At 41.5% G+C, this 25,187-nt stretch overlaps 1 protein-coding gene across 2 annotated transcripts; it reads left to right on the top strand.

The window, feature by feature from the left end:
* Nucleotides 1-10,273: 10,273 nt before the first annotated feature.
* On the top strand, nt 10,274-22,092 carry ZFP62 (ZFP62 zinc finger protein). Of its 2 annotated transcripts, XM_025040669.1 has the most exons (3): nt 11,958-13,420; nt 16,972-17,115; nt 18,757-22,092. In XM_025040669.1, exons 2-3 carry the CDS (start codon nt 17,058-17,060, stop codon nt 21,468-21,470), a joined length of 2,772 nt encoding a protein of 923 aa, XP_024896437.1. In that variant the 5' UTR covers nt 11,958-13,420; nt 16,972-17,057; the 3' UTR covers nt 21,471-22,092. The 2 variants fall into 2 exon arrangements, with proteins under 2 accessions (XP_015453674.1, XP_024896437.1); XM_015598188.2 differs by lacking the exons at nt 11,958-13,420; nt 16,972-17,115 and adding an exon at nt 10,274-10,385.
* The last annotated feature ends 3,095 nt before the right edge of the window (nt 22,093-25,187 follow it).

Raw genomic sequence — 25,187 nt, forward strand, 5'->3', positions numbered from 1 at the left:
CCACTCAACAAAGGATTACGAGGAGACCTCAAGAAAATAGGTGAATAGACTCTGAGACAACAGCTTCAGGCTCTAGGGATCACCTTTTAGACTCTCAACCAATGGGTTAGAGAAAGGCTCCCTGTCAGTTTAACCACTGGAGTTCATCCCTTTAAGCCAGGAGGCTCCATCTGGGTAAAAGAATGGAACATTCAGCCCTTAAAACCCCTGTGGAGAGGTCCCTTTACTATCATTTTGTCTACCCTCACTGCAGTTAAGGTTGCTGAAATAAGACCCTGGATACATCACAGCAGACTTAAACCCATAGCTGCAGAGTAGGAATGTGTTCCAGACTCTTCTGAGCCTCTCAAGGCAACCCTCTGGAAGAAAACACTGACTGCGCTGGCAGACCAAAGGTAAGTCATTGGCCCCAATTTGGTCAAGCTTACCAATCTACATGCAGCAGAAGCCTGAGGATGACGTCTCATCAGGATGGCAGACCTAAAGACTTTTCCTTCTCCTCCTACTCTGCCATGTGTGTGGCGCCAGTCTCTCCACTTCTTCTTCCCCTTGTACTCATTGCATGCAAAGTTACAGGATATGGTCCAACACTGCCACTGGCTTCACTTCTGTAACCGGCCTACCCAAAGGGTGTGCCCTAAACGCCACACTCTGCACTCATTAGGGATTCTAATATTAGATGGAGTACATAAAGGTTAAATTTGAGAGTGGCCAATCCTGCCAAGAACCTGAAAAATTAGGGTAAACTTGAGCATGTTGGCAATGGAACTCAAGCAGGGAAAAGGTCCATAACCACGCAGAGGGCCCAGCAGTCAGAGAAATTGTCCAATGGCTGCATAATTCAACCACACCTAAGCCTACACTGTCTCCTAGGCCCCAAAGCCCACAAATGTATGATCAGGTAAAGGCTGCCTTGGGCCAAAACCTAGGGAAGAACCTCTTTGTTGACCTAGCTGAGAGGATAGCCCATGAACTTGGTGTCACTAAATGCTGGGTTTGTAGAGGAGCACTCACGAGTGAACATTGGCTTTAGAAGGGAACTCGCCTAGACACCTTTTACCTCCTCCAGTGGAACCACATGGTGGCTTGCCGCAAAGAGGGTTGACCCCAAAGCTGGGTCCTCTCCTCAGAAGTGGTAGGGGAAGAATGTCTTGGCCAGATGGGTCCAGAATACACTCAGTAGATTGGATAAACTCCATGTAAAAGAATGCTAGCTTTAAATCACACAGACCTAAACTGGTAGCCCAAGTCTCCTTCCTGGTATTGGGCCAATAATACTGCAGCTAATTCCTCATTGTGCCACTCTCTCAACCAAAACTCGATCGTCAAAAACTGTGCTATAGAGAATGGCATGGTCCCTAACCCCTTCCATGTCATCCCAGCTGTTGGCACATTCTGGGAAAACCTCAATTCCACCAGCCCCCAAAGCAAGAAAGTGTCCAATGGGCTCTTCTGGATTTGTGGAAAGTGGGCTTATACTCAACTCCCGATGAACTGGAAAGGAAGTTGCTCCATTGGGAGCATTCAGCCTGGCTTATTCCTTCTACCTAACCAAGGAGGAAATGAGCTAGGTGTTCTATATCAAGATTTAAAGGCCAGAGCTAAGAGGTCACTTGAAATAGTGGGACAAAAAAATGTGGGGGAAAGATAAGTGGCCATCCAAGAATATTATCCAATACTATGGCCCTGCAAATTGGGCCCAAGATGGGGAGCTGGGGCTAACGGACCCCTATATATAAGCTTAACCGGATCATTAGATTACAAGAAGTTCTTGAGATCATAACCAATGAGACTGCAACTGCCTTAGAACTTCTAGCCAGGCAACAATCCCAGATGCAGCCAGCTATCTACCAAAACTGCCTAGCCTTAGATTATCTATTAGCAAAAGAAGGAGGAATGTGCGGAAAGTTTAACCAGACTGATTGTTGCCTCAAAATAGATGACAATAGAAAAGATGTGACTGCTATAGCTACTAATAATAGGAAAATAAGCTCATGTGCCTGTTCAACATTGGAAAGGATGGGACTCTAGTTTGGAGGCTGGTTCTCCACTTTTGGTGGCTTTAAGACCTGAGTTGGGATAATACTCCTCCTCAAGACCTGCCTCCTCCTCCCATGCCTGTTGCCTCCTGTTATCCAGTCAACCACCTCCCTCATAGAGGCTATAGTAGAAAGAAAAACTGCAGCAAAAGTCCTCATGCTATGGAGGTACCAGCCTGTAAATCGAAAATTAGAAGAAGGAGATGATACTCTATAACCCAGTCCTGGTTCAAGCATCAAAGAGGGGAATGTGGCAGCCTGACCCTGCTGGCCATTTTCTGCTTGAATAAATTTGTTCCTGAATCCCACCCCCCCTCCACCCCAGGACTCTCTGGCTAACATCAATTTTCTCATAGATTGCCAACCAATCAATGTTTTTCCTTATATCTGTAGCTGTGTAGGAATGACCATATAAAACTTCTCATTATGTTACAATCAGGGCTCAGCCTTTGGACAAGAATCCGCTGAGCTGGTGCCGGCATCAATAAATGCTGCTTCCTGCTTATAGCCTCAGTGTCCCATCTCTCCGTTGAGAATCTTGCAACAAGAACAACCCACTAGTAGCTACACCTGACACCTGCAGACCCCGGGCCATCTCCTGGAGTCCCTACAGGATACTCCCCTCCTAGCTCCTAGTCTCCTTCCCTGTGTGCTTCTCTGGGATCCAAGAGAGCCAGACCCAGGAAGAGGAGGGTGCAATTCCAAGTCCTCGAGTCCTGTCCCAATGCCGTTCTCTTCCCTGGGGGACTGAGAGGGACAATCCACTCCCCTCAGAACCCAGTGTTGTGATCACAGCAACAACAACAGTTAATATTGACATAGTTCTCATTATATGGCAGGCCCTGTTCTAGGTGCTAATGTATACTAATTTAATTTTCACAACAACCCTATGAGTAAGTACTATTATTACCTATTTGCCAGATGGGGAAGCTGAGACCCAGGTAAGGTAAGTACCAGCCCAGGGTTACACAGTCACCTAGTCCCATAAGAAACCTAGAGCCCAGCGTTGACTCAACAGAAGTACCCTGGAGTGGGTGTCATTTCCAAGAGCTTGTCCTTCAAATTAGGGAAATGAAGAACAGCTCCTTTGATGTTCAGCTTCCCCAAAGTCTTATGTAACTGTCAATTCATCAATGCGTGTTAGAGGAGGCCCCATTCTCTCTCTTTTTAGAAATTTTCACTCCTCCCGCCAAGTTGGCAGAGGCCCGCATGGCATCTCAGCAGCCTCCAACTTGGCCTTGGTGCCCTGCAGTCTGTGAAGGATGTCTGGAGAAGAATTGCACTTCCAGGAGGAGACCAGGCAGCCGGGCTTAGACCAGCAGGTGTCAAAGACATTTTCACGACAGAGCATTTCAAAACTGTCAAAGATCTCAGCTTCAAAACTGCCCAGTTGAGTGTCCTTGGGTGATTTGCTTACCCTCTCTGTTCCCCATCTATAGAATGCGGATGTATATAAAGTGCCTTCATCATAGAGTTGTTGAGAAAATTTGATATATCAATATATATAAAGCCCTTACAACAGAACCTGGCACAAAACAAGCACCATAAAAGTGCTTACTAGTGTTGATTACATTGCAAATGCAAGTTTCAGCCAGGACTTCTCCTCTCTTAAACAGGGCCCCAAAATGAGAAGGGTAGGAGGGCTGCTGTTCCTTGTAAATCTTTTTCCAGGGATTTTTGAGTTATTAAGAGCCACTGGTAACTCAGGGTTCTCCAGGTTGATCCCTGCCTCCCTTACAGCTCAACAGCGCCACCTGCCACACACGAATTTATGCATCCATTCAACGCTTCCATGTGTGAAAGGAAATCCATGGACATTAGAGGGCGAGCAACAAAAAGAAAAGCATTTATGGCAAATTCAAAAGGTGAGTTTCTTTAACACAGGATGCGTTCCTGCAATGAACAAAAACTCCACAAGAGATGTTAAAAAGATACTTGATCTAAGGACAGGGCAAGGCAGTTCCTAGAGATCACCGTAGGGGGAAGCAAATTAAACAACCAGATATATTTTTGCCTGAAATTTAGAGAAAAATCAAAACTGCTAAAACCCCAGTCCTGGTGAGGTGAGTGTGTAAAGGATTCTCTATGTGTGGTTAAAGCCTCATCAACTCATACAACTCTGGAGAGTAGTTTATCAGTTTGATTCAATTTAAGTTTTATTATGTCTAGGTTTAATTTTTGAACAAATAGTACAGTCTCATGGTTCAAAATGCAAGGAGATATGAAAATGTTATGAAAATTCTCCTTCCCACTCCTATACTCAGCCACCCAGGCACCTCCCTACAGAGAGCCAATGTTAGTGGTTTTGGAGGCAAATGTTCGAGGATATTGTTATGAGCAAACACAAATACGTACACGTGCTTTTCATCCTTTCTTATATAAAGTAGAGCATGTTATAACTTGGAATGTTGATTCTTTGCATCTTAAAGAGTTTCCCATACCATTTCATAAAGAATTCCCTCTTTCTTTTTTATGGCTGAATATTAGTCTTTCACACGGCATTATAGGTTGTATTGTGTGTTCCAAATATTCATATGTTGAAGTCCAAACCCCATGTACTTCAGAAAGTGACCTTATTTCAAAATAGGTTAATTGCAGACACAACTGGTTAAGATGAGGTCATATTTGGAAAAGGATGGGCCCCTAATTCAATATTACTGGTTTCTTTATAAAAAGGAGAAATTTAAACATAGACACACAGACAGGGAGAATGCTGTGTGAAGATGAAGGAAGAGATGGGGTGATGCTTCTACAAGCCAAGGAATGCCAGAAACTGCCAGCAGACCACCAGAAGCTAGGCGAGAGGCATGGAATACCTCTCTCATAGACCGCAGAAGGAACTCTGCTGCCACCTTGAACTTGGATTTCCAGCCTCCAGAACTGTGAGACAATTCTGTTTTTCAAGCCACCCAGTTTGGGGTACTTTGTTATGGCTGCCCCAGCAGACTAATTCACACGGATGTACAATAATTTATTTAATTGCTTCCCTACTTCAGGCTTTAGGGTTTTTTCTAATCTTTTACTTTAAAAAAAAAAAAAATACTGCAGGGAATAACCTTTTTATGTAGCATTCCATGAATGCACGACTACACCAGCACGGGGAATTTCAAGAGCGGAACAGCCGCAGCAAAGGACATGTGCTAGGTGTTCCTGCTGCCCAGTGCTTCCTGGAGGTGAGGGGTGGAGGTGAGGGGACTGCATTTCCTCCAGTAGGACAGCAGGGCCTTACCCTGTATTCACCACTACCTGTAATCAAACTTTTGGATCATGGCCATTCAAAGAAGAAAATGACACCCTTTTTGCAGTTTAGGTTTACATTTTTTAATTATACCTCATTTGTATACTTTTCTGTGAACCCATATTTCTTATTAGGTTGTTGGTTTTTCTTATCTATTTGTTTGGAGGAGCTTTTTGTGTACTGGGGAAATTTACCCTTTGTGATATTAGATGCAAATATTTTTCCCAGTTAGACATTTGAGTTTTTACTTTTCTTTTGATGGTTTTGCCACACAATAATATTTTATGTATTGGAATTGATTACTCTCTACTTTTATGATTTCTGGATTTTTTTGTTGGCAAATAAAGAATTTAAAAAAATGTTCTCCACTCTAGTATGATCAAAGAAATCTCCTGTGTTTTTTCCTAATGTGTTCGTGGAGGTGGTAGTAGCGGTGATTGATGGTTAGTGTGGGCACGTTTTACATTTAAGTTTTCGGCACATCTAGAGTTTATCCTGATATAAGGGCAGAGGTTTGAATGCAGCCTTATATTTTCCTAAAGCTTCCCAGTTGTACCCACACCATTTTTTCCCCACTGATCTGAAATGCTGCCTTTATCAGATACGAAATACCCATGACTATGTCTCAGAATTATACTGGCTTAATTATTAATATGCTGTAATATTGTCCCCCACAACTTGTACTTTTTTTTCAGGCATTTTTCTAGTTGGAAACAAATAAGAGCCTTTTCATTTTTCACATGAAATTTAGAATCAATTGCGTGTTGCTAAAAAAGATTCTGCTGCTATTTTTCATTGGGATTATTACAGTTATAGATTAATTTAGAGAAATGACATGGTTCTGATGCTGAGTCTTTCCATTTGTGTGAATGGTGCATCCAAGAATCTTTCCATAAATTTAGTTTGTCTTTTGTGACCCCAGGAGCACTGTAACTTATCTTCACATGGGTCTTTCACATGTCTTCTTAATTCCTGGGTCTTTGGTCTTTTTCTCATTTATTTCTGTTGTAAATGTAACGATTATTCTAATTACAGTGTATACATAAGAAAACTGTTTATTTCTGTATGGTAATTTTGAAACCACACCCCTTACAGAATTCTCTAGGTTTTTTTGTTTGTTTGTTTGTTTGTTTTTTATCTGACTCTCTTGAGATTTTCAGAAATAAAATCTTTTCATCTATAAATAGGATAATGAGACCCTGGCTTTCCCGTGTTTATATTCTGGATTCTTTTTCTTTATCCACCTGCAATAGGAAATAATGGTAGTGATGGGAAACATCCTTGTCTAGTTCTCTACTCTGATTGCTTCCAACGTTTCTTGACTCTTCTTGTCAACTATTCCAAGGAAAACACAAAAAAAGCTTTCACGCACCATTATTTATTATAGCACTGATTAATAATAATAATAAATGACTTCAAAGATTAACAACAGAAGAGTTACAAAGATTTCAGTTAAAAAGATTCCATGGCATATCACAAATGTAATAACATGAAAAATAATCGTATATAATATTATTTGTAAAAAAAAATCACTATATAAAAATTGCAAATATAGCAGGATTACAACCATCTGAAAAACATCTGCAAATTGGCAGTAGAAAAGAAAGTTTGCTAAGATGTTAACAGTAGTTGTCACTAGGTAACAGGATTACGAGTGATTCCTTTTCCTAATTTTTCTTTTTTTTTCCAAATTTTACATCATGATCTGATATTATGCTATAGTGGGAGAGCGACATTTATTTTTTAAATTTATGACCAAATTCAACAAGTTAAAGTGGAGTTGGAATGCAGCCCCTTTGGGCATGGCTCATTAATCTGCACTGGAACCGCCCCAAAGGGGGCAGATAACCCCCACAGCCAGAGTGGACTGAGGAATGTAATTCTTCAGTGTATACATTCCTCAGTCCACTCTGAGCTGAGAAATGTAATTCCAGCCATAGACGTGATTTCTGACTTTGTGGTTGACACAAAGTAAAAAGAAACAGGTGAAATTCATCTTGACAATATATTTTATTTAACCCAAAAGAGCCAAAATATTATCAACATAAAAATCAACATAACTTTTAATGTTTTATTTTCTTTTCCCACTAAACCTTAGAAATCCAATGTGGATTTTACATTTATAGCATATCTCAATTCAGAGTAGCCGTATTTCATATGCTTCATAGCCATATGTGAACAGAGGCTGCCATATCAGAGAGCGCAGGTCTAGACCCTGCTCCAAATTGTAGATTTCCAGAAGAGACTGGTGTTGAAAAAGGGGTGTGTGTGTGTGTGTGTGTGTGTGTGTGTGTGTGTGTAGGCACAAGGGCAAACAAAAGGTGCTTGGAGTATAGAAAAGTTCATGGAGGAAAAAAACATCATGCAAAATAAAAATCAAATGAGTTGAGATTATTTACATGGGTTCCCCAATGACCCCTCTGCCACACACACTACCTTTCATGAAGGAGCAAAGCTTCCTAACCTGGACATAAATATTTGTCCACCTTGCTGCCAAGAGGGAAAAACCCTGTCTTCTCCTGCCATGGGTGCCAGATTGGCCTAACACAACAACCTTCAGTCTGGGGCGTCAATTCTTCTGGAGGTCTGTGAGGACTGTTTGCAGCAACTTGGGCTGTGTTGTCCAAAAAGGTGACCATTAAAGTGAAATGTAATTAAAAATTCAGACACTCAGCACACTAGCCAATTTTCAAGTGCTCAATAGCTGCGTGCACCTTTGCTGTTGGAGGGGCAGCTCTAAGGGAATCTACTCCCCATCTGCAATGCGTGCATGTGCTTTTGCCTAAAACGGTGACCTGAGAAGGGCCTGGTTCCTCTGAGGTTCACAGCTGCCCTGTGCCTGTTCTAACACAGAACACACCTGGCACTGGCCCAGACTTTCTCAGATGTGCACTGGGCCAAACCAGGTCAAGAACACATGGCTACAAGGAAACTCCTCTTATTCCCTCTGTTTACCCAGCACCTGTGTAACTACATACTAACAGCACCCAGGCTCCATTTCTTTGATATAGATTTTCCTCTCTAATTCAAGCAGACTTTACCTAATACAACAGCACTGTAATTCACTTACTTTTTCTACCCTTATCTTTCCACCCTTTTGTGCCTACTCCCTCATTCCAAGACATAGGAAATTATTTTTATAATTTATTTTCTTGGATACCACCAGGAATAAAATCTGTCCTAGGAGGAATTGTAAAATTAGGCTTAACTGTATTAGTTTAATATTAGTTTCTCACAGAATGTTCAAAATAATCATAATAAATTATATAGACAGCCTTTGTGACAGCAGTCTACCGTATTCTCCAGGTGATGGCTCTTGAAAAAACCTGTTTTCCTCTATCAAACTCTTGTCTCTTGCTTACTGGCTCATGGACAGTAACCAGCCAAACCTGCGATCAGTAACAACTGCATCTATAAAAAAAATAAAAAAATCCACAGAGTTGATGTTGAACACTGGCTCACTCCAGTAATAAGTAAAATTCATTCAACAAATTTACATTACTTGACCTGTTAAAAAAATCTATCTCATTAAAAGTTGTGCTTCTGAAACATTCATGTTTTGTGTAACAACTGATAGTAAAATTTTGAAGTATATTTACATTATTTGGCTAATAACTCAGAAAACAATTAACATCCAAGAGTGAGGGAAAAAAAATTGCAACCTCATTTCTTTACAAAGATGTATGCTAAGGTGAACAATAAAACGTAAAGCATAAAACAATTTTACATTAGGATAAAGCCCAGGGATGCACATAGAATGAAATTATTTTTATATTTGGGTTAAAAAAAATCCTATGACAGACATAAAATAAAAATGAAATATAGGTTCAAGAAAAAAAAATTAAAAAGTAAAATGACCATTAAAGTGGGTGGTGAGCATTATCTACAATAGCCAAGACAGGGACACAACCTGTGTCTATGGATGGATGAATGGATAAAGATGTGATTGATAGATAGATAGATAGATAGATAGATAGATAGATAGATAGATAGATAATGGAATGTTACTTAGCTATATAAAAGAAGGCAACCCTGCCATTTGTGATGACATGGATGGACCTTGAGGGCATTACGTTAAGTGAAATAAGTCAGAGAAAGACAAATACTTTATGATTTCAGTTATAGGTAGAATCTTAAACAAAACAAAAAAACCAAGAAAATGGATACAGAAAACAGATTGGTGGTTGGTGGTTGCCAGGAGTCCCAAGGTTGGAATGTGTGTGGCAACTATAGTGAATAATATTGTATTGTACATTTTAAAGTTGCTAAGGGAGTAAATCTCAAAAGTTCTCATCGCACACACAAAAATATATAACTGTGTGGTGATGGATGTTAACTACTAATTGTGGTGATCACTTCACAATATATATTGAATATTTTGTACACCCAAAACTGGTATAGGTCAATTGCATCTCAATTTTTAAAAGGGGATGATAGTTAAATCATTGTGGACTTGTTTCATTAGATGAGTTTGAAAGAATAAGCTCTTGTTTTTTCGATGTCAACATCAGAAGTATGCCAAAAGATATTTAGATGTTACTGTAAAGAAAGGATAGGTTTTCTAAGTCATTTTAGGCCGAAGGCTCGGGAGCCAAAATCAGGGGTCACTGGCCTGCTGGCGCGGCCGCAGGAACGGTCCTGCCTGGGGCCCGGCAGCTCAGCCTGCACGCTGGGGACCCCGCCTGGCTCTCCAAGGCGGCATCCTCCAACCTTGAGCTCCGCTCCGCCTCTCCTGAGGGTAGGGTGGCACCCCTATGGCCTCACTTTGTAAAGAGCCGTGTGTTCATGTGCAGACGTCGTTAAGTGTTTATTCTATCCAGCCACTTACTTGCGTTATTGTCTGCCCCACCCCGGAATCGCACGCACACTAACAGCCCCGCCCACACCTCGCCCCAGCGCCTAGTGCAGCCTGCACTAAATATAGTAAAGACCCGCCCTCCAAGCGCAACATGGGTCACGTGCTCCAACGGAGGAATATCATCGAGTCGGTCCTCCAGCCTTCCAGAGAGGATTCGGAAGTGTCCTGGAGTCGGCGCGGGTTTTTCCGGCAGGGCCGTCCGCGCTTTTGTCCCGCCGGTGGCCGGGCTCCCGCGGCGTCCCCTCAGCCAGTACGTGAGTCCGCAGCCGCCCGCGCTCCCGCCCCCGGCCCTCGCCTGCCACGCCCTTCCCTTCTTGGTCTGGTCCTGGCTGCTCCTTGGGTCGCGGGCGGGCTCTGGGAAGAAACGTGCCCCCTTCCTATACACCTCAGGAGGCGCGTCCGGAGGAGTGGAGGGAAGACGGCGGGCACAGCGAGGGGTGTTGGGCGCGCCCCTGGATCAGACCAGACTCCCTAAGGGCGCCAACTCCGGCCGTCCGAGCGTCCAGGGTTGGGTTGGGGCTGCCCCGTGCCCAGGGAAAGGCCCCGCTCCTGTGTTTCCCAGCTAACTAGTCAATGCTGTCTCGGGCGGGAGGGGAACCGTGAAAATAGCGCTTTAAAATGTTCCCCTTATTGGGACCCCGTTGCAGTTAAGTTTGGGCTTGGACTTGAGAGTGAATAGGAGCGTTAGAGAGACCCCTAGGGGTGATCTGGTTTGACCTCCCGCCCCCCCCCCTTTTTCTTTAATGGAGGGTGATGTTGGGGCTCCTGGCGCTGGTGCGGACCGAGCCCGCGGGAGGCACTTCCCGGCACTTTTCCTGCGGAAGCTTACCTGCATACAGACAGGGGTGCTCCTGGCGGGGGCGACCTGGGGGAGGCGACCGGGGGCTCTTCAAGCTGAGTTGAGTAGATTGAGAGAAGGAAGGTCGAGGGGGCTCCTAGATCCGGGGACAGCGTACGGAAACACAGGCGTAGGAGATGTGCTGCTTTAGAGGTTTGGACTAGGTAGCCACCAGGCATGTTTTCTTTTTGAAAGCACGGCTTTTACTTTTTTTTTTTTTTTTAAATGTTATATAATATTTTATATGGTTCAGATTTTTAAAATATAAGAAGTCAGCGAAAAGGTTTCCTTCCGCTCAGCCATCTTCCTAGGGCCTAGCCCCTTAGATAACTACATTTGGTTTATTTGAGCGTATCCTTCCAGAGTTTATGCAAATACTGACAGATAAGCATAGAGTTAGTTCCCCTTTTTTTTCCACACAGGTGGTAGGTCACTCTTCAGGGTTCTGCCTTTTGCTTCTTTCATTTTATCTTAGAGATCATCAGAACACAAAGAGCTTTTTGATTGTTTTTTGTTTTTACAGCGCTCTGGTATTGAATTAGCCATTGTTTGGATGTTTTGGATGTCCTATAATTTTTTAGACCTAGTCAGGGACATTGGGGTTTCTACTTTTTGTTACTTCAAATAGTGTTGCACACAGTGGCGTACTAGAGCATATCTGAGCAAAGGTTTTTAAAGAAGGCATTAAAATAATTTTTGTTTTTACATCAGTTCAGCCAGTTATTGGTAGATTGTTAAATAGGCCAGATTATTATAATAACTCATGTAGAGAGTTATTTGTTCAAAGAACAAATAAAACCAAGTAGCTTTTCTTGGTTTAGTCCTACAGTAGCCTAATAAACTAATTCAGTTAGTGACTCTCTTCAAGCCAGTCTCCACCTCTTTAGCTTCAGAAAATCTTTCAGCATCTCTTTCAGAATCTCCTTTGCTTAACTTATTCCCAAGGATGACTAGAAATTTCTTCTCCACTACCAGGTATGACAGTGTTCTATTACATTTTTTACTTTGAGAAAAAAAATCACCTTTAATCCTTTTTTCTACTTTTAAGCAATAGAACTGATTCATTTAACCAGTTACTCTCCTGATACTCATAAACTATAAATTCAGTAACTAAAGCAGAAACCATATTCTCCCTCTTCCCATCTGCATATCATTTCTCACTTGGTTCCATTTTTCATTTATCACATTATCTCTAGATACTCTTCTGAGTTGATAAGCATTTTGTGTTCACAATTCTTGTTTTTCTTTTCTCTCTGAAGAAAGAGAAGATGATTTGGTTATCTCCAAGTCAAATACAATATCTAAGTATTTAAGATACAGAATCCAGATGTAACTTTGATGATAGAGTGACTTGTAGAATATGGTTGGTACTCTGGAAATTCGGAGGAGCTGCTGGTGTGTTGTACCTGTTGCTTGCTGCAAGAAGTTGTTAAAAGGCAGGAATTTTCTGTCAGAGGGAGCCATAATTGCTCTCTGATTGTTGTCTTGGCTCTTGAAAAATATCTCCTGACACTGGGGCAACAATTATGGGCAGGTTTATACTATCTACACAAGCTTTTCTAGGCATTGGTGTCAGAACATGAACAACAAGCACAGAGGTACCCAGAGGTTGAGAGTCATGTAATTTGGAAGGGGTGGATGGCTTTTTGTGGCTGAGACTTTTGACCAGTACATTCAGGGTACTAGGTCACGTTATTGATAGAAATATGCCAAATCAGTTTCCATCCGGCCATTAGAAATTTTAAGTTTCCAATCCAGCCATTAGAACTTTTAAGGAATTAAAACTTTTGGCCCTCTCTGTGCAGAAGTTGTGCTTTTGGAGCGATTCCTCTTGTGTCATGATGGACACATGACTCGGCACCACATCAGTCATTTTGTTGGATTCTAATAACCTCCTCTCAGACTCCAGGACTCAGTTCTCCCTCCCCTCAGTTCTCCTACTGCAACTAGTATGAGTGATCTTTTTTTCCTTTAATTCTTTATTATGAAAAAATTTAAACATATAGGAAAATACAATTAACTCCATACACTCATAACTCATATTCAACAGTTATCGAGATTCTGCTACGTTTATTTCACCTTTCTCTTTTTATTTGTGATTTCGTGAACTATTTTAAAGGAAATTCTAGACAAAAGTACCAAGGCACACAAATCAGCACTAGGGTAAAATGCTGCTATTGCTTGAATGTTTGTGTCCCACCCAAATTCCTATGTTGAAATCCTATACGTCTTGGTGCTTTTCTGCCTATGTTTCGACTGACCTTTTCTTAAACTCAATATTAATTAATATGAGTCTCATTGTAAACTATCTATTTTAAATGAAAATGTCCATTTGTATTGATGTTTTGATTTCAGTCATTAGGAAGATTGAGTGAAATCCATTGGGTGATGGGACGCTGTGCCCCCACCCAAACAGAAGACTGCTGGCATCTACCTAAGTCGGAGGGGTAAGCAATGAAGTATTTGTGATCATGCAGATCAGAATAGTCAGCAGCCAATCAAATGGGAGATCTCAGAGGACATGAGGAAACTAAGAATTAGCTTGACAAGGTATCAAGGGAAAGGGTCCGCCAGAGCCTAGGATGAGTAATCGCAGTGGCAGTAAGGGAATAATTAACATGGCCCATTTGATGTCAGCAAGTCACTTCAGGTGGTTGGATGCAGAAGGCTTCAAGTGCACACCAGGTAGCCTGGGAAGATTTGGCATTGAGGAATGACCAGGTGTGTGTTTTCCAAAACTCTTGCCACCTATCTGAGGAAGAATTGGACAGGAGTAAGAATGAAGGTAGGGAGACTGACAGAAGTTCAGAAGAGAATTTAGGCAGGCTTAAACTAAGGCCTTGGCGATGGGGTTGGAGTTGGAAGTGGGAACTCTAGAACTGTTTAGGCAGTAGAATCAGCTATGTCTTAAGCTCTTTTAGATGTGGAGGGGTGAGGGAAAGAAAAGATCCTACTTCAGATTTAGTCCAAGGAGAGAACAGCAGTGGATATGAGGATTTGTAGTTGATCTAATCCCTCAGTGAGGCTCCATGAGACAGCTTGTAGGGGTGATGGGAGCCATGTGTGTAGGTGGAGCTGCCCAGGGGCCATATGTAGAGTCAGAAGAGGAAAGGTTCCAGATAGAATGGGCCCAAGAACATCTACGGGGCAATGGACTGGGGCATCAGTATACCGTGAGTAGAAGAAATCAGATTGAGTAGATGAGGCATGAAGGGACATGGGAATGTGAGGACCACTTTTTTAAGACACAAATGAACAGGAGGCAGGATATGAAAGGAGGACCTGGAAGGAAAGATATAGTTGAAGGAATTTTAAGTCTACTTTTTGACATTTTTTTAAACTTTTTATGTGGAAATAAATTTAATTATAAGAATAAGAATTTCAAGAATAAGAATAGTAAATAATTTCAAGAATAAGAATAATAAAAAGATACTCAACTCATATTCACCTGTAGTTAACATTTTTCATTTCTCTCTCTCTCTCTCTCTTGCTCTTTCATACATGTAATTATTTTTCTAAACCATTTGAAGGTAACTCACATACATCATGGCCTTTTACCCCTAAGTACTTCAGTGTATATTTAGTAAGGATAAGCATATTTTACCTAACTTACTGTCCATATTCCAATTTTGTCAATCAACACAATTTTTTATAACAGTTTTTCCCTGCAGTACAGGTCCGCTCCGTTATGTATTGAGTGGCCAAGTCTCTTTAGCCTTCTTTAATCTGGAACATTTCTATAGCCTTTCTTTGTTTTTTATGAAAATGATATTTTTGAAGAATACAAATACCTTTTATTGGAATGTTCTTCATTTTTGGATTTACGTGATGTTTCCTTGTGAGTCAATTCAGGTTGTGCATTCTTATAGATGTCCTCAGAGTGTCACTTTTGGAAACACATGATGTCCATCTGCCTCCCCTAGTGATATTAAATTACAACACTCAGCCAAAGCATCGTCTCATTTCTCCACTGTGTAATTACTATTTTCCCCTTGCAGTCTGGGGACATATTTTAAGACCATGCAGATATACTGCTCCTTGTCAAAGTGTCTCCCTAGATTTAGAATCCATTGCTAATTCTCCCAATTCATTCTTTATTCCAGGAGTTGTAGAACACTAATTTTATTTTTTCCAACTCTACTACTCTCTCCATGTTTGCCAACCAGCCCTGGCATTCTACTGTAAGCAAAAGGCCTCCCTTTCTCCCCCATTTGTATCTGTATGGACTTGTGAAATCCTATTTCCAATGATTTATAATTCATTACTGTACTTAATTATTACAGATCCTGAGTTGGGCGTTCTAGCTGGCTCTTGTGCTCTTGTATGTTGGCGTGCCCCATCTTCTTACCTACTAGTGTAACAGGATGCCCAGGCTGATCCTGTCCGTGTCTTGCCCCCAGTCTGGAAACCACCAGTTTCCCGTTGGTACGCGGTAGTAGTACAGACTGAGAACGGTGCTGGGTGGGCTCATTGCCACTCAGGTGTTCTTGCTTCTTAGCTTTTCAGTAGACAGAGCTAGAGAATATTTATACATATATATACGAATATACATACATCTGAATGTGCACATGTATGTACATATGTGTGCATGTGTATATATACATTGATTTCATTTTTATTCTTTGCAGAACGTTCAATAAGTTAAAACTATACAAAAAGCTGTACTCATAGTGTCTCTCTCCCCTGTCCCTCCTACCCCACCCCTTACAGGTAACAGGGTTCACTGTTTTGTGGTTTCTCTCATTACTGTAAACATAAGCAGATATATGTTTCTTGTCTTAATTTTCTTCTTTCTTACACAAAATGTAGCATATATACTCTCTTTTACTTTACAATATGTTCTGGAAACTGCTCCCCATCAGTCAGTTTATAAAGATGTTCCTCATTCTCCTTTAGTACTGATTGTGTATGTGTGCTGTAGTTTAATAACCACCCATCTGCGCTTGGACTTGTAGGCAGAGAACATGTAGTTTTCCAGATTTTGTAGTTGCAAATAATGCTACATGGATAATTTTGTACATACATACTTTTGTATTGTTGGAAGTGTATCTTCCATATAAATTCCTAGATAGGATTTCTGGATTGAAGTATAAATGCATACATACTTGTATTCGATATTGGCAAATACCCCTCAAGAGAGGTTATGCAAGTTTGCATTCTCGGCAGTGTATGAGAGTGCCTGTTTTCCCCACAGCCTCTTCAACAGAGTAGATTGTCAAGCATTTGAATAGTTGCCAATCTGATAGGCTAGAATCGGTATCTTAGTCTAGTTCTTATTTGTATTTCTCTTATGAATGAGATTGAAAACAAGTTTAAGGACCATCATTAGTATTAATATCATTTTAATATTTCTATGAATTGTCTGTTCATGTCTTTTGCCCATTTTTCTGTAGGATTTTCAGTCTTTTTTTTCTTCCATTTTGAAAATTGTATGGTAAGGATGTTAGCCTTTATATAGGATGCATGTTGTAAATATTTTCTTCTGCTTTGTCATATCTTTCTTGATTTTGCTTATGGTATTTTTGACATGCAATTTATTTTATTTTCGTGTAGTCAAAAATATCAATCTTTTACTGCATCTGGATCCTAGTTAGAACAATTTCTCTATACTCAGGTTATAGAGGCATTCATCCATATTTTGTTCTAGTATTTGTATAGTGTTGCTTTTTTATGTTAGAACTCTGCAGTTTATTCCTTTGTGTGATGTAAAGAATGGTTCTAATTTTATCTTTTTTCAAACAGCTTTATAGTTCTAACATCATTAAAAAGACCATCTTTGCCCCAATAATTTGACACACCATCTTTATCATATGTTTAATTTCTGTGTGTAATTAGGACTATTTCTGGACTTTCCATTCTATTCCATTTGTACACTAGTACTAAACTGGTACGGTTATAGGGCCTTTGTGATACACTTTAATATCTAGTATGGCTAGTCTCCCCTCATAGCTCTTCCTTGTCTGTTATTTCTCCAGCGTTTTTTGTGTGTTTATTTTAGGAGATTCGATTTCATATCTATAGGAACTTGAACATCTTTCTCTCCTGAGGGCAGAGGTTGAGGTGGAGGGTCCAAGGCCAAAGGGAATGGATGGAGCAGGGTCCCTGATGTGTGTGGAAGCAGGATTCAAAGCACAGATAAAAGGTATGTTGTTGCCAATGGTTTTGGAATTCCACTACTCACCCAGTAGCCCTCACACGTTAAGTGACATGGACTGCTCTGCCCTACGTATTAAAGAAAGGGAGCAAGGAACTAGGCCGTGCTGTCATTCCTCAGTGACCTCTGAAGATCTCTTACCTAATATCACTTAATAGTCATTTTGTGAAGCTTTCTCCACTGAACCCCCTTTTGGTTTAATGTGTAGTGAGTGGTGCTTTGTTTTATTGTCTTAGTGATATTCTGAATTCCTAGCTTCTCTTTTTCTGTAAATTTTATTTCGGTCCATCATTCTAGTCCTATAAGCATAAGTTGGATCGTGAATGTAGTTCTTTATACATGTCTACCCCAGAATATGTATTTTACTTTCCTTGTACTGCTCCTGCTTTCTCCTCACGTTTACGTATAGGATTTCTAAGTAGGACTGACAGAATTCCAAAGTACTGACCCAAGAGATTCTGATACCCAGGGTAAGAGGGGAGATTCAAATTTTAACTAAGTCTAATTACAAATATCTAATTGTCTAAAGTTGGGTGATAAGGGACTTATAACTGTTTCTTTTCTTCTCAGGAGTCAGTCTGTCAGTAGGTAGATGCTGATGGAGTGCCAGCTGTGTGTAGAGTGTCTTCAGGGGGAGAAAGCGTCCTCTTAAACTCCTCTGGAAGGGAGTTTACCTTTCCTGAGTCCTGTACTTTATCCTCGGGTTCCAACCCTGATCCAATAACCTGACTTCAAATAAATAACAAAATAAATAATAATAGCATATAGCACTCAACAAGAGATATGCATTGTTTTCAACATTTTACATATGTTCTCTAACATTCACACCAACTCTGTTGTCTTCAGATGAGGAAACTGTGGCACAAAGAGATTAAATACCTTTGTCAAGGTCACACAGCTAGGTATTTGAGCCTAGGCAGAATTATTTTGTGTGTGTGTGTGTTTAACAGTTTGTGCTTTTGCTTCTGATATTTGATATTCTCTGACTGCAGTTAGCCTGTTCATCAAGTAGGAGTGAAAGCCTCTTTGTCTAGCAGGCCGGAGTGTTCCTCCATATACTCCCATGTTTACCCACTTTCCAGGATCAGTGTCTTCCTTGGAGGGGAGATCCAGAAGGCCATACCAGCAGGCTTGTTTCTGTTTCATCTCTGACATAACTATCTTCATGATTTTATAAGCACCTCCCCAATACTTCCACCCAGGTACTGATTTCTCCACTTCTTTAGTTTTGCTTGTCTTGTCTTCTTTTGTCTTATTAATCTTTTTGTCTCCTCTTTTTCAGAGATTTCTTCTCTCCTCTGTTTGTTTTTCCATGACTTGGTGACCTTTTTCAAAAACTGACCAACATTTCCCTTGGTTCTGTCCAATATTTCAGCCCATTCCAACTTGCCCTCATGCTGAGCTGTATGCGAGAATAGAAAAGCTCTTTGTTTCATTGAAAATCCAGAGCTCTAGCATTTTAACATTAGTTCCATAGGGGCAGAAATTTTGGCATGTCCCAGTGGTTAAAAATGGTACGCAGTATGCAGTCAGTTATACACTTGTTGAATGAATGGGTGAATTTGGAGTAATTCTTCTAGATTCTTCTAAACAAAATGAACAAGTATCATTTTCATTTTCTTGGTTTAGTGTCACATTTTAAGACGAGGGGCACTGAGGACGAATCACCTGGAAAGTGCGAAAATGTTGGAAATGCAGAATCTCTGTGGCTAAGAGTAGAAGGTCATCACAAGGATCACATGCAAGAATCTAAGGTTGCTGAAACTCATGATTGGGACAGTAAGGTAGAAAATCGGTTGGAAAAGCCCGAGGGAAAAAAGATGAAGGAAGTTAAAAGTGGCATCAGGGAAAAGGTTGGAAAAGCCAAGAACACAGCAAATATAAAGACAGAACAGGAAGATGAGGCATCTGAGAAAAGTTTGCATCTGAGCTCAAAACATGTTACACACCAGACCATTCTTGTAGAACGGAAAAGCATTGAACAAGGCAAGTGTGAGGAGAACATTAATGGAAATTCTCACCCTCATCTGCAGCAGAAAAGCAATGCTGTTAAGAAATCCCATAAATGTGATGAGTGTGGGAAATCTTTCAAATATAATTCCCGCCTTGTTCAACATAAAATTATGCACACTGGGGAAAAACGCTATGAGTGCGATGACTGTGGAGGGACTTTCCGGAGTAGCTCGAGCCTTCGAGTCCACAAGCGGATCCATACTGGGGAGAAGCCGTACAAGTGTGAGGAATGTGGGAAAGCCTACATGTCCTACTCCAGCCTTATAAACCACAAAAGCACCCATTCTGGGGAAAAGAACTGTAAGTGTGATGAATGTGGAAAATCTTTCAATTATAGCTCTGTTTTGGACCAGCATAAGCGAATCCACACTGGGGAGAAGCCTTATGAATGTGGCGAATGTGGAAAGGCCTTCAGGAACAGCTCTGGTCTCAGAGTCCACAAAAGGATCCACACAGGGGAGAAGCCCTACGAATGCGACATCTGTGGGAAAACCTTCAGTAATAGCTCTGGCCTTAGGGTCCACAAAAGGATCCACACAGGTGAAAAACCCTATGAATGCGATGAGTGTGGGAAGGCCTTCATTACTTGCAGAACACTTTTAAACCATAAAAGCATCCACTTTGGAGATAAACCTTACAAATGTGATGAGTGTGAAAAATCATTTAATTATAGCTCTCTCCTCATTCAGCATAAAGTTATCCACACTGGAGAGAAGCCTTACGAATGTGATGAATGTGGGAAGGCCTTCCGGAATAGCTCAGGCCTAATTGTGCATAAAAGAATCCACACAGGAGAGAAACCTTACAAGTGTGATGTCTGTGGCAAAGCATTCAGCTATAGCTCAGGCCTCGCAGTCCATAAAAGCATTCACCCTGGGAAGAAAGCTCATGAATGTAAGGACTGTGGGAAATCCTTTAGCTATAACTCACTTCTCCTTCAGCATAAAACCATTCACACTGGAGAGAGACCTTATGTGTGTGATGTGTGTGGGAAAACCTTCAGAAACAATTCAGGCCTCAAAGTTCACAGGAGGCTCCACACTGGGGAAAAACCATATAAGTGTGATGTGTGTGGGAAAGCGTATATCTCACGCTCTAGCCTTAAAAACCACAAAGGAATCCATCTTGGGGAGAAGCCCTATAAATGTAGCTATTGCGAGAAATCCTTCAATTACAGCTCTGCCCTTGAGCAACATAAAAGGATCCATACGAGGGAGAAACCTTTTGGATGTGATGAGTGTGGAAAAGCCTTCAGAAATAATTCAGGCCTTAAAGTACATAAACGAATCCACACTGGGGAGAGACCTTACAAATGTGAAGAATGTGGGAAAGCCTACATCTCACTCTCAAGCCTTATAAATCATAGAAGTGTACACCCTGGGGAAAAGCCTTATAAGTGTGACGAGTGTGAAAAAGCTTTCATCACATACCGAACCCTTATAAACCACAAAAAAATTCATCTTGGGGAGAAGCCCTACAAATGCGATGTGTGTGATAAATCTTTTAATTACACTTCACTTCTTTCTCAACACAAAAGAGTCCACACTAGAGAGAAGCCCTATGAATGTGACAGGTGTGAGAAGGTCTTCAGAAACAACTCAAGCCTTAAAGTGCATAAAAGAATCCATACTGGGGAGAAACCCTATGAATGCGACGTGTGTGGAAAAGCCTATATCTCGCACTCAAGCCTTATTAACCATAAAAGTACTCACCCTGGCAAGACACCCTATACATGTGATGAATGTGGAAAAGCTTTTTTCTCAAGCAGAACTCTTATAAGTCATAAAAGAGTCCATCTTGGGGAGAAACCTTTCAAATGTGTCGAGTGTGGGAAGTCTTTCAGTTACAGCTCACTCCTTTCTCAACATAAGAGGATCCACACTGGGGAGAAACCCTATGTATGCGATAGGTGTGGGAAGGCCTTCAGAAACAGCTCGGGCCTCACAGTTCATAAAAGGATCCACACAGGTGAGAAACCCTATGAATGTGATGAGTGTGGGAAGGCATACATCTCGCACTCAAGTCTTATCAACCATAAAAGCGTCCACCGTGGGCAGCAGCCCTATAATTGTGAATGTGGGAAATCCTTCAATTACAGATCGGTTCTTGACCAACACAAAAGGATTCACACTGGAAAGAAGCCATACCGATGTAATGAGTGTGGGAAGGCTTTTAATATCAGATCAAATCTCACCAAGCATAAAAGAATCCATACTGGAGAAGGATCTTTAAATGTGACAATGATGGGAAGTCATAGGGGCCCACCACAAAAGAGAACTCAAGAGTGTGGGAATGTTCTGGATGGGACCAGGATGAGCTTGTCTCTGTAAGAGGCAGAGCTTACCAAGTCTCAGAGAACTCAAGTGGAAGAAAAAACTTATGAATGTAAGAATATCAGAGGTCCTTGTTCATGGCTTATAATTTACATAGTACAAATGAAACCATGAGTCATCTTTTCTATGTGATCTTCAATCATACCCAGCAAGGAAGCCTCCAGTGTCAAGGTAGTTGAGCCCTTATGGAATGTAAAATGGTTTATACTAGGGATAAAACCTATCAGAGTGATGGAATGTTAAAACCTTCAAATAAGCAGACATTTCTGGACATGAAAGAAAACAGATGAGGAAAAGATTTCAATTCGAAGTCATAGTGTCACCATTAGAAAGTTCATATTTGGGTAAATTCTGTCAGTCAAAATGTGAAACATTCAGGTATAGTTTTGGATCCCAGTTATACATTGGTCAGTGGAAAAATCCCAAGAAGGGTCTCCAACAGGCAAATTCAGGGAGAGATAGGCTTCAGGGAATATAAATTTATTTAACAGTGATCATGAAGTATAAACTTCATATAATTGATTTGAGGGGAGTGATGACAAAGTGAAACAATTTGAATTTTGTAGGAAAAATAACTACCAAATCTAAAATGAGACAGGAGAGTCGCTCAAAAAAAAAACACAAAAATGGTGGTACAAATAAGATTTGAACTTAATTTCCGGCTCCCTGCGTAGAGCGTTTTGCATTTAGAAATTATTTCTTTAATGATTGTTCTTGGCTAACTCCCCCTACCAACCAAAAAAAAAAAAAAAAAAAAAGCAAGTTAATTGGACTATACTGTTGTAATTTTGCGTTATACTAGTTGAGTGAGTGAAACTTGAAAAATTTTGAGTGAACTCCCTCAATGAATGATGAATATGTGATAAATGAAAACCTCACACATTACACTACACATAAAGTGTTCTTCCGTGGAGAGAAATTCAGCACATTAACTAATTAATGGAACATGTCTTCATGAATTTGCACCTTACACCAAAAGAATTGATTCAGGGATTCCTAGGAATAGGAGGGCTGAGAAGGAGGGCATTTTATTGCAGGAGCTAAAAAAACTAGCTACCAATAATCAACAGGAGGAAATTCATGTTTCTTAGTAATCCTGTTAAATGGTTGATTGTTTTGGTCTGTGTTATTGTAGAGTTCATGCACTACATGTGTGTATTGTCTGTTGTAAAATGTTATGAATACTTTGTCCAGAGCTCACTCACTTTAGGCCATGAAGAGAGCCAGGTAGTTGTGATGAGGTAGGTGGAACTCCAATAAAGAAATTCCTCCAAAGTGAACAGGCCGTGCCTGAGTAGATGGAGCAGCATGTGAGAAAGCCATTCATGTCACATCTTTGTGGGGTAAGTTATGCCAGATACAAACAAAGGAGGGCAGCAGGGGCTAATCCCTCAGGGCCAGCAGCTCAGGTGTCACTAGAAGTTAGATGGTGCATCCACCAGGAGAAGCACAGAATGGATTGAGCATCACATGCTGGGGCTCGATCCTAACTCCAGGGAGTGGGCAGGCTCTGTGAGTGATCATCACCACACAGAAACAGTTCTGTTGGGAACAGATAGAATTTAACAAAATATGCACTTTGTATAATGCTCTTAACTGTGTAACTCAGAGGGTGAAAGGAGAGGCTTCCAAGACAAGTCCAAACATGCTCTGGGTGGGCCCCATCTCTGGAGGCTGAATTCTAACTCAGGTCTCTGCGGCTCCAGAATTCACTTTTTACAAGAGAACAATCTAGGCAGGTAGTGTCCTTGCTCTCTAGGATTCTGTGTCTCTAGCCACAAAGTTTCCATACCTCTCTAGGACTATAATTTTTTCATTTTGTCTCCAAGCCCTCAGCAGTAAGTTTTGATGGAGGGGGAAGGGATGGGACTAGGAAAGGGAGAGGAAAAGCATTTCTGCCACACAACTCCACTTTGGAATGTTACTGCCGCACTTGCTCCTTGCCCTCTACAAGCAGCACTGGCAAATATGATCCTTTCCATTTAATTAACTTAATTCAGCTAATACTTGCTGAGGATCCGCTGGGCACAGTCCACTGTCCCAAGCGCTAGGCACAGGAATAAATAAAGGACAAAGGAAAGTCCACAAGCAGAGCCACCCTAATGGATGCTGAATGACACAGCATTCAGAGGAAAGTGCCCACCACTAGCTGGGAAGAGGCAGCAGTGACATCTGGTGAAACAATTCAGTTTTTTTTTTTTTAAGAGGGAGGCATGAGAAATGAGTTCGCCTGATCAAAGGCAGCATCAGAAAAGCTCACACGTCCTCTAGAGTGGCCAGTCCCTGACAGGGCTGGTACCCGTTTGGCAGAAAGGAGGAAAGCCATGGAATTATCAATTGCTTGGAGTCACTGGTTATCTACTGGTCTTTTGTTTATTAAAGATCAGCACTATTTTAGATGATTGGGCTACTTGAGGTTTCTGTGTGGCCAGGGCTTGAGGCCTTCACCCTTCCTCGTGCACACACACACCCCTACCCCTGCTTGAGCTCCACCTGTACCTAATGCACTACCTACCTTCAGGAGAGACACACATTTAATAAGGAAGAAGATGGCCATCGCTCAGTTGGGGCTATGGAGTGCCCCGGCCTGCTGAGCGCTGGGACATGCTCCCACTGAGGCCTCTGACCCACAGGCAACAGGCCTCTTGGTCTCAGCCTACATAGGGACAGATACATTCAGCGTGGGCTAAATTCCAGGCGAGGAGGGGACTTGAGTCTGCAGCCATTCCAGGTGGACTTTATGGTGCAGATCCAGTGAGGTGCCACTGCACCTGTGCAGGCCACTTCAGGACTTGAGCTGGTTTAGGGACCACCACCCCCTACCTCTTTTCAGAGAAAATGCTTGATATTCAGGAAGAAAAAAATGCGAACATGTAAAAGCAGTGTCTAATTCATAGGGCTAAAGATAGGTAAAACTGAAATGTTGGGCAATGGGTAAATCTTCCAAAAGCTGGAAGATCTGCATAAAAGTGGTCTGCAGTGCTTGTATTTGGGAGGAGGGTAAAGATGTGTTAAAGTCTAGATTTTGTTGACTATTTTGATAAAATGTTATGAGCAAGCACTAGAAGGATAGAAATATATAAAAACCTGGACCGGAAAACCTCAGTCTAGAAAAAAGAAAGGCGATATTGAAAAGGTGGATCATACTTTCTGGTAAAGGCAGGCTGGGTTGTGTGGGTCAATTTCCCACCAAAAACAATGTAAAAATGCCTGCATTCTTAAAAATGTAGATAGTATTCCCTCCTCTTCAAGAGAGCAGTGAGAGTGAAAAGAGAGTGCAATTTAAACAGGCATAGCAGTTTAAAAATGGGATCCTGTCATCAGAGGGGAACACCAAAGCAGTTTATGCCCCAGACTGTTTGCTGGTGTTACACAGTTGGGCACCAATTCAGCCACAGGAAGTGAAAGAGAAGGTTATGGCCAGGCCCTTCTGAGAATGAATCTTATAGACCTTTCCAAAGTTAAGCTAGGTTCCTGACCTGCTCCTTGGGGTAAGAAAAACCAGGTCTGAACCCATCCCCCAGCCCCAGGGGACTGTGGAGACAGTGGCCTTATTAGTAAGCAGAGTAGGTGGGGTTGGGGGTGGGGGACATCCTTGACACCCTGTGGTTACTGGCCAACCCTTACAACCCAGAGAAAACCTGAGACCTGGCAGAAGCAACACAAAACTGCTTTGGAAGATGACTTCTTCAATCCAGACCTCAAGTGAATCTT

Source organism: Pteropus alecto, unplaced genomic scaffold (assembly GCF_000325575.1).
Source record: "Pteropus alecto unplaced genomic scaffold, ASM32557v1 scaffold78, whole genome shotgun sequence".
Lineage (NCBI taxonomy): Eukaryota > Metazoa > Chordata > Mammalia > Chiroptera > Pteropodidae > Pteropus > Pteropus alecto.